At 35.9% G+C, this 17189-nt stretch overlaps 1 protein-coding gene across 1 annotated transcript in view; it reads right to left on the reverse strand.

The window, feature by feature from the left end:
- Positions 1–15863, reverse strand: part of LOC123534489 (eIF-2-alpha kinase activator GCN1-like) — a 94814-nt gene extending 78951 nt beyond the window's left edge. Inside the window, exons 1-6 of the mRNA XM_053519445.1 lie at positions 15810–15863; positions 15619–15721; positions 13222–13420; positions 12701–12806; positions 9652–9750; positions 8940–9074 (exon numbers count right to left, since the gene is read on the reverse strand). Coding sequence (XP_053375420.1) covers positions 8940–9074; positions 9652–9750; positions 12701–12806; positions 13222–13420; positions 15619–15721; positions 15810–15833 — 666 coding nt within the window. The 5' untranslated portion in view covers positions 15834–15863. The remainder of the gene's footprint in view (positions 1–8939; positions 9075–9651; positions 9751–12700; positions 12807–13221; positions 13421–15618; positions 15722–15809) is intronic.
- Positions 15864–17189: the final 1326 nt, after the last annotated feature.

Consider the following 17189-nt stretch of genomic DNA (forward strand, 5'->3'; position numbering starts at 1 on the left):
TGAAAAAGTTACAATATAAGCTATTTATAGTAACAACAAAGGGAAGTAATTCTAAAGAAGGGAACTGCGCATGACACTTCGTCTCATGATGGTGTATAATTGTGTCAAGTTACATCAAAATCCCTCCATGCATGAAGAAATGCTTCGGACAAAGTCATTCTTGTATCTGACCTTTGGCCTCTAAGTGTGACCTTGACCTTAGACCTAGGGACCTGGTTCTTGCGCACGACACTACGTCTCATGGTGGTGAACATTCGTGCCAAGTTATATCAAAATCCCTCTATGCACGAAGAAGAAATGCTCCGGACAAGGTTTTCATTCTTGTATCCTTTGACCTCTAAGTGTGACCTTGACCTTAGACCTAGAGACCTGGTTCTTGCGCATGACACTCCGCCTCATGGTGGTGAACATTTGTGCCAAGTTATATCAAAATCCCTCTATGCACGAAGAAGAAATGCTCCGGACAAAGTTTTCATTCTTGTATCTTTTGACCTCTAAGTGTGACCTTGACCTTAGACCTAGGGACCTGGTTCTTGCGCATGACACTCCTTCTCATGATGATGAACAATTGTGCCAACTTTCATCAAAATCCCTCTATGCATGAAGAAGATATGCTCCGGACAAAGACATTCTTGAATTTGACCTTTGACCTCTAAGTGTGACCTTGACCTTAGACCTAGGGACCTGGTTCTTGCGCATGACACTCCGTCTCACGATGGTGAACAACTGTGCCAAGTTTCATCAAAATCCCTTCATGCATGTAGAAGATATGCTCCGGACAAAGTCTGTGGACGCCGCCTGCCCGCCCGCCCGCCAGGGGCGTTCCCATAATACGTCCCGTTTTTTCAAACGGGCGTATAAAAACCAAGGCTTTTTTAAGCTTGCAGAATGTTATAAGTTAGCTTTTGATTGGCTAGCGGAAGGGTCGGAACCAGGCTATCAATAGCTCGTATTCAGATCCTAAGCGTAGCGTAATAGGATATGTACTTTAGTCAAATTGGTTATCCTGCATGATGTCAGTACCCCTTATCATTTCTAAATTGTTACTTAAGTCCCATTTTAAGGCTTTTATGTATAAAATAGACAAATCAGCTGTACAGAGTGTGCAAGGTTAGAAAAGCACTTCTTTTAATATTGCTAAGGTTAGCATCATAAAGGGAGGTAATAAAACAAGAGCTGTCACAGGAGACAGCGTGCTCGACTATTTCGATGCTGGATAATGAAACTGGGCATATCTGAGGAAACTAGAGCTATCACTGGAGTGTTTAATGACTCCAATTGTGGATGAAGATATTGCACAATAGCCTGAGTCTATGTCAAAAATATCAACTTAAAGTAATGAGAGGTAAAGATAAAATGTATCAAAACACTATATAAGTATATCCTAAGCAAAAAGGGGCATAATTCATTAATTATTGGTGCCAGACTTATGCAGCTTGTGTCATATAGTGTGGTTGATGATGTTGAACAAATGTTTTAAGTTTGAATCAAATCCATTCAGTTATAACAAAGACAGAGTGAAAGTGCATCAAAACTTTAACCTAAAATTCTAACTAAAAAGGGGGAATAATTAATAAAAGATTGGTGCCAGAGTTATGCACCTTGCATCATATGATAAGGGTAATGATGTTGAATAATTGTTTAAGTTTGAATCAGATCCATTCAGTAATAACAGAGATAGAGTGAAAGTGCACCAAAACTTTAACCTGAAATTCTAAGTAAAAAGGGGAATAATTCATGAAAAATTGTGCCAGAGTTATGCATCTTGTGTCATATGATGTGGGTGATGATGTTGAACAACTATTTTAAGTTTGAATCAAATCCATTCAGTAATAACAGAGGTAGAGTGAAAGTGCACCAAAACTTTAACCTGAAATTCTAAGTAAAAAGGGGGAATAATTCATGAAAAAATGGTGCCAGAGTTATGCACCTTGTGTCATATGATGTGGGTGATGATGTTGAACAACTATTTTAAGTTTGAATCAAATCCATTCAGTAATAACAGAGGTAGAGTGAAAGTGCACCCAGCCCTTTTTTTATGGTTTTGGGGAAGGGTGGCGGGTCCTTTCAGAAGGGGAAATTTGCGTCGTAAAATACCAAATTGGGGAATTTTTTTTATATATAAAACAAGGGGGCCATGATGGCCCTATATCGCTCACCTGTTATCATTGCACTTGAGGACAAGAAGGTCCTCAGAAAAAATATCTAAGTCCAAAGGACAGGAACAACAAAGGATAGAAATTTAACCAAAAAGAAAAAAAAATTCTTACAAGGTATAGATATGTCAAAATACACCTAAAAATTGGAGGTACCATCCATGTTGTACCACAGAAAAGTGGTCTCGGTTTTTCCCTACGGCCAATAATAAAAAAGTTACTAAAAATAAGCTATTTATATTAACGTAAAAGGGAAGTAATTAAAAAGAAAATTATTGTAAGTGAACGAAAGAAGGATCTGCCAAATAAATCTGTTGACATAAATGAAATTTCAGATCAGTATCTTCATTAGTTACGGAGATATTCCCATTTTAATTTGAAATAAAGGGAGGTAATCTGACATAAAATCAGTCCATAGTTATCTACCCTGATTGACTCAGTCCAACTAATGATAATAATGAAATTTCAAATAAGTCCTATAAGTACTTACTGATATAAATCCATTTTGACTACAATCAGGGGAGGTAATCAGATATAAAATAACTCTGGAACCTACGATTGGATCTGATCTGTCATGGAATCCAAGAATTATTGTTGTTGAAGATATTTTGGAAGTTCGTATCAAGTCAAACCATAAAAGAAATCTCTATATGGTTACAAAGGCCAATATAGCCAATTTTGGACCTTCAAGGGGCCATAAATCTGGAACCCATGATGGAATCTGGCCAGTTCAAGAAAGGAACCAAGATCTTGTGGTGATAAAAGTTGTGTGTAAGTTTGGTTAAAATCAAATCATAAATGAAGTTGCTATTGTGCAGACAAGGTCAAAATAGCTAATTTTGACCCTTTCAGGGGCCATAACTCTGGAACCCATTATGGGATCTGGCCGGTTCAACAAAAGGAACTGAGATCTTATGGCAACACAAGTTTTGTGCAAGTTTGATTAAATTCAAATCATAAATGAAGCTGCTATTGTGCAGACAAGGTCAAAATAGCTAATTCTGGCCCTTTCAGGGGCCGTAACTCTGGAACCAAAAAAGGAATCTAGCCAGTTCAAGAAAGGAACCAAGATCTTATAGTGATACAAGTTGTGTGCAAGTTTGGTTAAAATCAAATCATAAATGAAGCTGCTATTGTGCAGACAAGGTCAAAATAGCTAATTCTGGCCCTTTCAGGGGCCATAACTCTGGAACCCATAATGGGATCTAGCCAGTTCAAGAAAGGAACCAAGATCTTATGGTGATACAAGTTGTGTGCCAGTTTGGTAAAAATCAAATCATAAATAAAGCTGTTATTGTGCAGACAAGGTCAAAATAGCTGATTTTGGCCCTTTCAGGGGCCATAACTCTGGAACCCATAAAAATGGATCTGGCCAGTTCAAGAAAAGAACCGAGATGGTGATACAAGTTGTGTGCAAGTTTGGTTAAAATAAAATCATAAATGAAACCACTATCGTGCAGACAAGAAATTGTTGACGGACGGACGGACGCACGGACGGACGGACACACGACGGACGAAGGGTGATCACAAAAGCTCACCTTGTCACAATGTGACAGGTGAGCTAAAAACCCCAAAAAAACACAGATTGAGTAAGATCAAGGCCTCCCCTGGCTCTTTCACACTTTTAGCCATGACTTAAGCCAATTGCAAAATCTTGGGACCATTTCATATCCTAAAGTGCCAGAATTAGAAGCCATTATTTTTTTTAAAATCTCTATTTCATTTTATACTTTAACCAAGCAATTTGCCCGTGAACCATTTCATCCTAATATCACATTGAATCAAAAATAGTTTTTAATCTTCTCATTAAAATGTTTAAATCATTTTTCAAGAACACTTTCATTTCAAAGCTAAAGTAACTGCTCAATGTATGAAATTATTCCTTTAATAGTCTGCAATTTTTGAATTATCTCCCTTTAATGGGCATTTTTCACTATTTAGATGTTTATAAAGCATTAATATTTAGTTCTTTATTTTTGACCTATGTATTTCAAACTTAATATAAGGTCATTTATCAAAACTAGAGTTGTCCTTTTTTATTTTATGACTTTTAAAAAGCTTTTTAAATGCTTTTAATTGCATTATATATAAATCTCAATTTACAATCTATTTCATACATATTACTGTATAGCGAAAATACCACCTAAAGGTATGATTAGCACTTTGTTTCGAAGCTCTTGGGAGGTGCTTTAAAAAATCCATTGCTGTGTATCAATGCTTTACATTGGGCACGTGAAAGAACCAAACGAACTGCTTTAGTTCCTTTGTATCTCAAACTTTCTTCACGGAAATTTAACGAACGCGAGCGGAAATGGGCCGACCGAAATGTTTACGCGTAGACTGAAATGAACGCGACTGAAATCTTCGCGTCGACTGAAATGAACGCGACTGAAATCATTTCACGATCGCGCAAATTGTTTGTGAGTCATTCGACTTAACAATATTTCCAGATTTTTTAGTTCATTACTTCCGCGAATCGGCTTGTTTATCTGCGAATCAGAAATTCTGGAAAGGGAAATTACCGATGACTGAAGTTAACTGTAATATCTGAGATGTTCCGATTGCGGCGTTTCTTGAAGCGGTGTTTAGAACGCATATACATTCAGACCTATTAATCTATCGGCGGTGGAAATTTTCGCTGATAAAAACGACTTGCATTTGGGGAATTTTTTAGTGCAGTTGGGGATAAAAGTATATTATTTTGCCTGGGGAATGGGGCCGAATTTCGGCCCCAAAATCGGCGTAAAAAAAGGGCTGGCACCTAAACTTTAACCTGAAATTCTAAGTAAAAAGGGGGAATAATTCATGAAAAAATGGTGCCAGAGTTATGCACCTTGTGTCATATGATGTGGGTGATGATGCTGAACAACTATTTTAAGTCTGAATCAAATCCATTCAGTAATAACAGAGGTAGAGTGAAAGTGCACCAAAACTTTAACCTGAAATTCTAAGTAAAAAGGGGGAATAATTCATGAAACAAGAGCACCGCCTTGCGGGTGCTGACGCTCATCTGATTTTTTTTAGTGTAATAGAAATATTGTCCTACCCATGATTTTCTAAGTCTAAAAAGGGCCATCATTCTTGCAAAAAGCAGGATAGAGTTATGTTTCTTGATGTACAGTGTCCACTTATGATGGTGAAAAACTGTTGCAAGTTTTAAAGCAATAGCTTTGATAGTTTATGAGAAAAGTTGACTTAAACATAATACTCAACCAAGAAAATGATTTTCTAAGTCCAAAAGGGGCAATAATTATTGCAAAAAGCAGGATGGAGTTATGTTGCTTGCTGTACAGGGTCAGCTTATGATGGTGAACAAGTGTTGCAAGTTTCAAAGCAATAGCTTTGATAGTTTAAGAGAAAAAGTTGACCTAAACATAAAACTTAACCAAGAAATCTGATATTTTCTAAGTCCAAAAGGGGCCATAAATCTTGCAAAAAGCAGGACGGAGTTATGTTTCTTGCTGTACAGGGTCAACTTATGATGGTGAACAAGTGTTGCAAGTTTTAAAGCAATAGCTTTGATAGTTTAGGATTAAAGCTGACCTAAACATAAAACTTAACCAAGAAAACTGATTTTCTAAGTCCAAAAGGGGCAATAAATCTTGCAAAAAGCAAGATGGAGTTATGTTTCTTGATGTACAGGGTCAGCTTATGATGGTGAACAAGTATTCCAAGTTTCAAAGCAATAGCTTTGATAGTTTAGGAGAAAAGTTGACCTAAACATAAAACTTAACCAAGAAATCTGATATTTTCTAAGTCCAAAAGGGGCCATAAATCTTGCAAAAAGCAAGATGGAGTTATGTTTCTTGCTATACAGGGTCAGCTTATGATGGTGAACAAGTATTCCAAGTTTCAAAGCAATAGCTTTGATAGTTTAGGAGAAAAGCTGACCTAAACATAAAACTTAACCAGGCAACGCCGACGCCGACAACCGCTCAAGTGATGACAATAACTCATCATTTTTTTTCAAAAAATCAGATGAGCTAACAAGAGCACCGCCTTGCGGGTGCTGACGCTCATCTGATTTTTTTGTGTAATAGAAATATTGTCCTACCCATGATTTTCTAAGTCTAAAAAGGGCCATCATTCTTGCAAAAAGCAGGATAGAGTTATGTTTCTTGATGTACAGTGTCCACTTATGATGGTGAAAAACTGTTGCAAGTTTTAAAGCAATAGCTTTGATAGTTTATGAGAAAAGTTGACTTAAACATAATACTCAACCAAGAAAATGATTTTCTAAGTCCAAAAGGGGCAATAATTATTGCAAAAAGCAGGATGGAGTTATGTTGCTTGCTGTACAGGGTCAGCTTATGATGGTGAACAAGTGTTGCAAGTTTCAAAGTAATAGCTTTGATAGTTTAAGAGAAAAAGTTGACCTAAACATAAAACTTAACCAAGAAATCTGATATTTTCTAAGTCCAAAAGGGGCCATAAATCTTGCAAAAAGCAGGACGGAGTTATGTTTCTTGCTATACAGGGTCAACTTATGATGGTGAACAAGTGTTGCAAGTTTTAAAGCAATAGCTTTGATAGTTTAGGATAAAAGCTGACCTAAACATAAAACTTAACCAAGAAAACTGATTTTCTAAGTCCAAAAGGGGCAATAAATCTTGCAAAAAGCAAGATGGAGTTATGTTTCTTGATGTACAGGGTCTGCTTATGATGGTGAACAAGTATTCCAAGTTTCAAAGCAATAGCTTTGATAGTTTAGGAGAAAAGTTGACCTAAACATAAAACTTAACCAAGAAATCTGATATTTTCTAAGTACAAAAGGGGCCATAAATCTTGCAAAAAGCAAGATGGAGTTATGTTTCTTGCTATACAGGGTCAGCTTATGATGGTGAATAAGTATTCCAAGTTTCAAAGCAATAGCTTTGATAGTTTAGGAGAAAAGCTGACCTAAACATAAAACTTAACCAGGCAACGCCGACGCAGACGCCGACGCCGACGCCGACAACCGCTCAAGTGATGACAATAACTCATCATTTTTTTTCAAAAAATCAGATGAGCTAAAAATGATGCCAGAGTTATGCACCTTGTGTCATATGATGTGGGTGATGATGTTGAACAACTATTTTAAGTTTGAATCAAATCCATTCAGTAATAACAGAGATAGAGTGAAAGTGCATCAAAACTTTAACCTGAAAATCTAAGTGAAAAGGGGGGATAATTCATGAAATATTGGTACCAGAGTTATGGCCCTTATGTCGGATGATGTGGATGATGATGAGGAATAAGTATTTCAAGTTTGAATCAAATCCATCAAGTAATTACAGAGATAAGTTGAAAAAAGAGAAAGTGCACCAAAACTTTAACCAAGGTGGGGACGCGGAAAGACGCCGACGCCGACGCCGGGGCGAGTAGGATAGCTCTCCTTATACTTCGTATAGTCGAGCTAAAACAACAGATTCAATAATACTTTCTTCTTATTGAGCCAAATATTCAAATCTTTGACAAATATAAAAGAAAAATATTATCAAAAGCAATATTTAACAAAACATTGTGTTTTATGTCCGTAACCAAAAATATGGCAATCCTAGAGTCATTATGAGTCTTAATCATGAACTTATAGTTATACAAGTTTATGTACACTTCTCATAAATTAAAAATATCCAAAGAAATCGACATTTAACTATACAAACAAGAGCTGTCTCCGTAGGATGACACATGCCCCCGATGGCACTTTGAATGTTATGGCCGATGTTAGAGTTTAGGACCTTTGACCTACGGACCTGTGTCTTGCGCACGACACGGCGTCTTACAGTGGTAAACATTCATGCCCAATAATTTTAAAATCCATGCATGAATGACAAAGATATGGACCGGACATGCCCATCAATGCACTATCATGAAAAATGATCTTTAACGTCTAAGTGTGACCTTGACCTTTGAGCTACGGACCTGGGTCTTGCGCACTGCACGTCGTCTTACTGTGGTACACATTCATGCCAAGTTATTTGAAAATCCATCCATCGATGACAAAGATATGGACCGGACACGCCCATCAATGCACTATCCTTTAACGTCTAAGAGTGACCTTGACCTTTGAGCTACGGACCTGGGTCTTGCGCACTGCACGTCGTCTTACTGTGGTACACATTCATGCCAAGTTATTTGAAAATCCATCCATCGATGACAAAGATATGGACCGGACACGCCCATCAATGCACTATCCTTTAACGTCTAAGTGTGACCTTGACCTTTGAGCTACGGACCTGGGTCTTGCGCACTGCACGTCGTCTTACTGTGGTACACATTCATGCCAAGTTATTTGAAAATCCATCCATCGATGACAAAGATATGGACCGGACACGCCCATCAATGCACTATCCTTTAACGTCTAAGTGTGACCTTGACCTTTGAGCTACGGACCTGGGTCTTGCGCACTGCACGTCGTCTTACTGTGGTACACATTCATGCCAAGTTATTTGAAAATCCATCCATCGATGACAAAGATATGGACCGGACACGCCCATCAATGCACTATCCTTTAACGTCTAAGTGTGACCTTGACCTTTGAGCTACGGACCTGGGTCTTGCGCACTGCACGTCGTCTTACTGTGGTACACATTCATGCCAAGTTATTTGAAAATCCATCCATCGATGACAAAGATATGGACCGGACACGAAAATTGCGGACAGACCGACAGACTGACAGACGGTTCAAAAACTATATGCCTCCCTTCGGAGGCATAAAAATACTTTCTTTGCTGAAATTTATGTTGAATTTCACATTTGTTCAAAAACAGATTTTAAATATATAAGAATTGTAAGAATCTTTACCTTAACAGTATTTAGTGGCTCCTGCATTTTGTTAGAGAAGAGATATTTCATGTATATACTGATGAGGCATACACTGTACGTAGTGTGTTCTTGATTTTCCAGAAATCTCCCGTACCTCTCCACTACTGCAGGTCCCTGTAACATAAAAACTGGTATAAATCATGTATTTTTACCAAGTAACATATAAGAACACTTCAGTATATTAAACATTTCAAGAGCTTTTAAGCATGCTTTGTCACTCAAGTACTGAATTAGTCTAGTATTTTCAAACTGTACACAGTATATGACATCAGGATGTTACTGACTGAAGTTGTTCCATTCTCAATGACTATTGCTGTTGTGGAACAGCTCCTTATTGTCAAGTACTGAAGCTTTCAAGTTCGTTGCAGAGCACGCCATCTACTTGGCATTTTTTTTTTTACAGTTTATGGTTCTTACCCAGGTACCTGCCCTTACCAAACTAATGCCCCAAGGAGGATATTTCTAGGATTTTCCTTAACTATCTTAAGCTGGAAAGTCACAGTGTTATCTGAACTGTGTCGGCAAGTTGGCTCAATTGCGTACCCGGATTTTGCCTCGTACACCAATATCACCCAGTTTCTACTAGTTTCAGTTGGGCTACCTGCCAACTGTTGTATGAATCAAGCCTGCCTAGTGTGATGATAAGTACAATCAAACTTTTTAGACATACGTAACCTATATATGTAACTACCTGTTTCCAGACCGAAGTCAGCTTTCTGTAAGCTGCTGTGGATATATTGGAATTCTGTCCAGCCATTACTCCATACACAATACCCAGCTGAGCTTCTATCTACAAAATATGATAATAACTATGCAATTTTTAAGGGAAAGAAATTCTGCACCTTTCATAGTCAACATTCAAAAACAATATGACAAATTAATTTACAGCAACAAGAGCTCTCTGTATTGTAAAACAGCCAATGCTTGACTATTCAAATTATTGTCCCAAAAGAAGGAATATTACCCTAAATGTTAAAATATCTACAGAGTTTCAATCCAGTATCTGCATTAGTTTTGGAAATAGTAACTAGCATGCAAAACTTTAACCAGAAATTCTTAGGTTCAAAAGGGGACATAATTTTGCAAAACACATGTCAGAGCTGTGGGACTTGATACTATGACCTAGTTTTATAAACCATAACAAATGTGTGAAGTTTCAATTCAATATTTGCATTAGTTTTTGAGATAATAACTTGCATGCAAAACTTTAACAAGGATTTTCCAAATCCAAAGGGGGAATAATTTGGCCAAAATAAATGTCAAGAGTTATGGGACTTGATGCTATCACCTAGTTTTATAGCCCCGAAGACAAATATGAAGTTTCAATTCAATATCTGCATTAGTTTTGGAGATAGTTACTTGCATGCAAAACTTTAACCATGAATTTCTAAGTCCAGAGGACATAATTTGACCAAAATACATGTCAGAGTTATGGGACTTGACCCAGTGAGGTTGTTAATTGACCTAAAAAAAGAAAAAATAAGTTTCAAAACTATATGCCCTTAAATGATAGCTATATGTACTTGCATGCAAAACTTTAACCAAGGTGTTACGTCGCCGCCAGGATTAGTAGAAAAGCTGAAGACTATTCTTTGAAAAGTCGTGCTAAAACACTGAATTGTGATAATTTCATTGCAATAAAATATTTCTTAAGTGCAATAATCTAATATGAACCAACCATATACATATCTATCTAATCTATTAAAACTGCAACCCTACTAATTATAAATGCTTTTGTCAAATACTGATTAACATAGGGTAAATGCAGTGCACAACTTTTGCCCTGCATGACAGTTTTTACTTATTAACATTTTTGTTCTAATTTCATATTTACCGTGTCTTTATGCAAGACAACAGGAATGCTCACAACAATGCAACGGAATAATGACTCTGTTATTAAAACAGGATTAAACTGAAATATTTTGGTGCATATAGGTCGCGGTAATGTATAGTTCGCATCTAATTTTTGCCCTGGAAATGGCCGGAAAATTAAAGTTCTAGCGTATTAGTCCCAGTTAAATTTCGAATTTTACCGGCAAAAAAGTTATGGCGGCGGGCATATTGATACCGCGGACTGAATCATTATCAGAATCTGATTGGTGGAAATATGGTAGTATTGGTAACAGACTGTATCTCAAATCAAAGAAAAGCGGCTTTTTGACACGGATTGGCAGCAGTCGGTTTGTGTTTATATTCTGCAATTATGCAAGTTTAAGTGTGAATTGTTTGTACAGCAATTATAACACCTTTCCGCGTCATGTAATTAACCGCGTTCTGAGTAAAAAGATTAACTAAATATCTTTTTGGAGGTTTTTTTTTCTTTTATTTAAAAATTTAAAAGTAAAAAAGATATCTTTCAAGTTTTTTATTACGCTAAGAATTAGTATAAACAATGTTTGGAATTGAGGACAGATCTGTCCGGATTTTATCCAACCCGGAGTACATGTACCTGTCAATGGCGTCCATTAAAACAAAAGTAGAAACAACGTAATTCAAACTGCAAAAACATTATTGAATTAAAGTAATTCTTAATTTTACTAGTCTGTAAGGGTTATTTACGATATATTTTATTGAAAATAACCGCTATTGGTTGAAAAGCTGCTGATATTGATATTTTTTTATCCATTTTGTTCGTATGTAACAGATGCACGTAATTTTACGAGAGCTCCGGTCAGAAAATTGACCCGAAAAAAATTCTGCTGGCAATGTTCTGTCGTATAGGTCGCAGGAACTTTTTCAGGCAGCAAAATGTGTAGAAAAAGTGCGACCTATACACAACAAAATACGGTATGGTGAAGTACATGCAAGAGATGTTTAGCATTAATGTACAAGTTTGTAACTGATTAAAATGTGAAAGACAGCCCGTCTTGTAACAAGAGCACCGCCTTGCGGGTGTTGACGCTCATCTGATTTTTTTGTGTAATAGAAATATTGTCCTACCCACAATTTTCTAAGTCTAAAAAGGGCCATCATTCTTGCAAAAAGCAGGATAGAGTTATGTTTCTTGATGTACAGCGTCCGCTTATGATGGTGAAAAACTGTTGCAAGTTTTAAAGCAACAGCTTTGATAGTTTAGGAGGAAAGTTGACTAAAACATAATACTCAACCAAGAAAATGATCTTCTAAGTCCAAAAGGGGCCATAAATCTTGCAAAAAGCAGGATGGAGTTATGTTTCTTGCTGTACAGGGTCAGCTTATGATGGTGAACAAGTGTTGCAAGTTTTAAAGCAATAGCTTTGATAGTTTAGGAGAAAAGCTGACCTAAACATAAAACTTAACCAAGAAAACTGATTTTCTAAGTCCAAAAGGGGCAATAATTATTGCAAAAGCCGGATGAAGTTATGTTTCTTGCTGTACAGGGTCAGCTTATGATGGTGAACAAGTGTTGCAAGTTTCAAAGCAATAGCTTTGATAGTTTAGGAGAAAAGTTGACCTAAACATAAAACTTAACCAAGAAATCTGATATTTTCTAAGTACAAAAGGGGCCATAAATCTTGCAAAAAGCAGGATGGAGTTATGTTTCTTGCTATACAGGGTCAGCTTATGATGGTGAACAAGTGTTCCAAGTTTCAAAGCAATAGCTTTGATAGTTTAGGAGAAAAGCTGACCTAAACATAAAACTTAACTAGGCAACGCCAACGCCGCTCAAGTGATGACAATAACTCATCATTTTTTTTCAAAAAATCAGATGAGCTTTAAGTGATTATATAGCAGTTGGCAAGGTTTCACCAATAGGTTACCAGTTTTTTCAGTAGGTCATCTCCAACAGCTGTATTCTGGAACCCGGCTTTTAAACCAATACATGACCAGGACAGGGCAACCAGGGCATCTCCAGCTGAGGTTCGACTGCAGATATAAAATACATCCACTTAATAGTTGAATTCTTTGGCATTGACATGAATCCCGTTAAAACAACATTCATACTAGGGTTAGGTTAGCTTATCTGTATTCTTTTGTCTAGTAAACTTAGTCCAGCAAAAAAAAAAACAACCAGTAAAAATAATCAGAACTGACCTGTACCCTTTCTACCATTTTACATAACATTTCACCTACAACACTTTCATGAACTGTCCTGCTTTTTTATAAGAATTTTCTTTTCTAGTTCAGAAATACAAGACTTTGAATATTTTTATAAATCATTTCACCACTTTCATGATCATCAAATCGCAAGGTGCTTTTCTTTCATTTGAAATAGTTCAAAAAGATTGCTGTTCTTTAAAGGTTAATTTATGAAATAATCCGAATTGTAAAAATTGTAAACCTGGCATTCACAATCTTTTTCTGCGATTCAGCAAAATTTCCGAGACAAGAAGCTAACAGTTTCAGCGAAGCTGACGGCTGTTTCTGTATTGCTGCCTCTATAAGTTTCCGTGCTGATCTTAGGGAGTGTGGATCCCGGTACACACATATTGTTGGGTATAAAAATTTGAAAATTCCTTTTAATGCCTGCTCTGGTAAATCTGAAACAAAAAACATTGTGATATAAAATATGACATGATACAGAATAAAAGGTAAAAAAGTATAAGTAAATTTTATTTAACGTCACTTTGTGAAACAATGACATAAGCTGTGTAGAGCTTTTGAGCGACCCTTTTTTAAGAACAGTTACAACCAATTATACCTTACCCCCAGCAATTTGCTGGAACCCATTTACAGCTGGGACATTCTAAAAAAATTTTAATGGTTTTAAATATTCTTTCATTTATTTTCATTGCTTAAGCTAATTTGTTTTTTGATCTAAATACATTTTGTCTTTTAATTGAGATCAAGAGAATGTCTCTTAATCCAGGTGAAGTCTCTGACCTGCCTATCTGAGTCAGACCTCATTATTTATATTGGAACATTTTCATCATTTTATACTACAGTGAAACTTCAACTGTAAAAATCTGTTATGACTGCTGTGACTAATGTGAGGTCCAAACTTAACTACATAAGATTTATTCCTGAATAGGTCAGAATTTTTCCGCGGAAGTTGCTATTCTTACGGCCCCGTAGGAATAGCCTCGCAGGCTATTTTTACAGCTCTCCCATAAGAATAGTGAAAAGTACGCAGGTGTCTATTCCTACGGCTCTCCCGTTCGAGTTATGAAAAGTCCCCAGGTGGTTATTGATTTTCCATAGTATAACACATAGTTGACATTACATTTTTGCTTCCATTTGTTACATAACCAAACAATTTTAAAACAACGAATTTATCACAAGAACAAAATATTTATTTAAATAAAATTTGTGTTCTAAATAAATCGGAAAACGATTGTTAGTTGTATACAGATTTAGATCCCAAGATGTAAATACATACGTTATTAATATTGAAACACTTAATATATTGACCAAGTCTTTTCAAGTAATTAAACCAGTTAGAGAATTATTGATTTATTTTTCTTGTATATACATACAAATTTTTTACAGCAATACAAAGTTCTTACCACTCTAAACACCTTTATCACACATCAGCTTGACATAACAAGATTCAAGATAATTCATTTAGGCAAAAATATACAATATGTTCTATGTTCATTGCCTAACATGGAATATGACATTGTAATATGACAATCAAACCTGACATTTTATGACCAAATATGATTGTCATTTCTGAAATCGTTTGAATGACTTCAGTATAATGAATTGTAATACAAAACTGCCGTAGGAATAGACATCTGCGGGCTTTTCACTATTCTTACGGGAGAGCCATAAGAATAGCCTGCGAGCCTATTCCTACGGGACCGTAACAGTGTTTTCCCTTGACTTTTGAAAATGAGGGTTATTGTGACCCCCAGTGTTTCATATCTGGGAGTCATTTCCAAATTTTGGGGGTCATATAGATATACTAAAATTAGTATTTTGAATAAAACTTAGTTTTACTTGTACTAGTGATTATATTACAGATTGAAGTCTCAGGAAACCTCCTTTCCTTATATTTGTCACTGAATAAAATGATAAAAACAGCTGATGTTTGACTTTATATATTTATATATGTGCTAAATTAGGTTTTAGTACTTTTTACCAGGCAGTGTTATAGTAGAAACAGGCGCTCTGAACCACTGGGTTCTATTGTACTTGCTGCCGACGATGTCAAACATCGTCAGCTTGCTTTGCTTTCGAGCCATTCTTTTTTTAGTAAACAGCAGACAGGTACTACTGGTAGTAGTAGCGAGCAGCGATAACAACTGTTATTAAATGTTAATCAGTCAAATTATCAGACTGGGTATTAAATTTGTGAAATGACTGTGTGAATCGATGCAAATATAGAAAATTGGTGACACAGTCTGCATATAATTACAAAACTGAAAGTAAATTTTCAGAAAATCGCTCTTTGTAAACAAAACTGGCCTGATTTAGATTTTCAAAAAATTGCGTCCACTGTGATGCACAAAATTTATTTTTACGGGTCATTTGTCGGAAAAGTGCAACTATGACGCAGGATTTGTGCGTCAGGGAAAACCCTGCCATAAGAATAGCCACTGATACTTCCTTTTTTCAGCAGAGAGACCCAAAATGTCTACGACACATAACCTTGCTTTCCACTTGGATCTATCGACAAACCACTGTTTCTTATCATCGAAAGCCATTAATTGCCCAAAACACTGTTACAGAAAATATGAATCAATGGCACAAGTGTATCGATACTTGCATAAGTTGCAAAAAGTGGGTGGGGTACCTGTTTCCGTAACACATTTTGCGACACTTTCTACAACTTCAGTTCGCTCTTTTGTGCTGCTTGACAGGACTAGCTTGGAAAATCTCTTCAGAAGTTCTCCAATCTGAAATGAAAAAGATGCAAGTAATGTAAAATTATCATGAGCAAGTCAAAATATATAGCAAATCGACGCCGAAATGTCAGAATCTTACCGATGTGGACACATGGTCCGCCATGCTTGTTGTGCAATATAACGCTAATGCACACAAGTTAAAGATGTTTTTTTAGTTGCATAAATAAATAATATTTTCAAAATAAAATTTTAACAAAACACTAAAATTATTATCATTTTTCTTTGTTGACAATTAAATATTTAACTTTTCCTTTCATTCAAAATGTGTTCGTGATTATTGTTGTTGTGCATCAAAATATAATTTTATTGGGCTTCAGTTACCTAACATTGTGCAAAAAACAATACACGAAGTAGCGCATCGCAATATCCATGGGTTGCCCGTTTCGTTTACTATTTATTTACATTTCAAAATTGTAGGAATGTGGGCAAGTGGGTTTGGGACCGACCAACTAAACCTAGATCTACTGATGTTTTTCCCACATTTTTTTTTGGACAACCAGCAAAAAAAGTTCTTCCCATTTAATATTGCCAACAGACTTCGACATAAAATCCTTAAAATAGCCGGTATAAACATATAAATTCTCTTTAGAATTGGCCTTTCCCCGTACAATAATGTCAGCGAAAAATAGTTCAAGCTCTGCTTTAAAATTTGGGTGAGGTGGGGTCAAAGCCCATCCAATCTCAAAGTTCGGGTGGAGGTTCCCGTGGCTCTGCCACCAACACAACTGCTACTAGCCACGTCGATGATTTACTTTTCATATTTCACATTTTGAATTAATTTTGTGATATTGCTTTTTCATTTTATGATGTCATTTAAATTGTTTTAGTGATATTTCAAAATACAGTCAAGTTACGCAATTACATCAATGATTAAAATCTAACATATATCATTAAATTAATTCATGTCTGTTTTTTTTTCTAAAATATTAGGGTACGATATCTCTAAATGCGACTTTTTCCATATCTTAAGTTCGATTTAATGATACCCTGAATTATTTCTCTTTTTTTTTCATCATACAGTGCATCACCGTGACAACGAGCAACAGCTGTGGGTTTGGTGTTTAATACTCATCGAAATTTCTAACGTTTAAGTAAATATTCTAACAGAACATTTTCGCAGTTTCTCAAACATTTAGAAGGTAAATGCAATACATAAGGTAAATGCAATAAATTTACACAATAATATATGGTATCATTTTATCATTAGTTTATCTCAAACCATTTTAAACACACAGAAAATGCATAGATGTGAATTTCATATAAGGCAGGACAATTATGACAAGTCAAACAAACTTCTTTATGCTGCCATATCTTGGAAACAAACATAAATTTGGTTTGATATTCGAACATGTAATATCTACATGTCAATATCCTTATAAATGATATTTACTTTTGTAAAAAGAAACAAAATTCTATCTGTATTTTTTCAACTTGTAAATCAATGGAATTGATATATTTG

This window comes from Mercenaria mercenaria, chromosome 12 (assembly GCF_021730395.1).
Source record: "Mercenaria mercenaria strain notata chromosome 12, MADL_Memer_1, whole genome shotgun sequence".
NCBI classification, from domain to species: domain Eukaryota; kingdom Metazoa; phylum Mollusca; class Bivalvia; order Venerida; family Veneridae; genus Mercenaria; species Mercenaria mercenaria.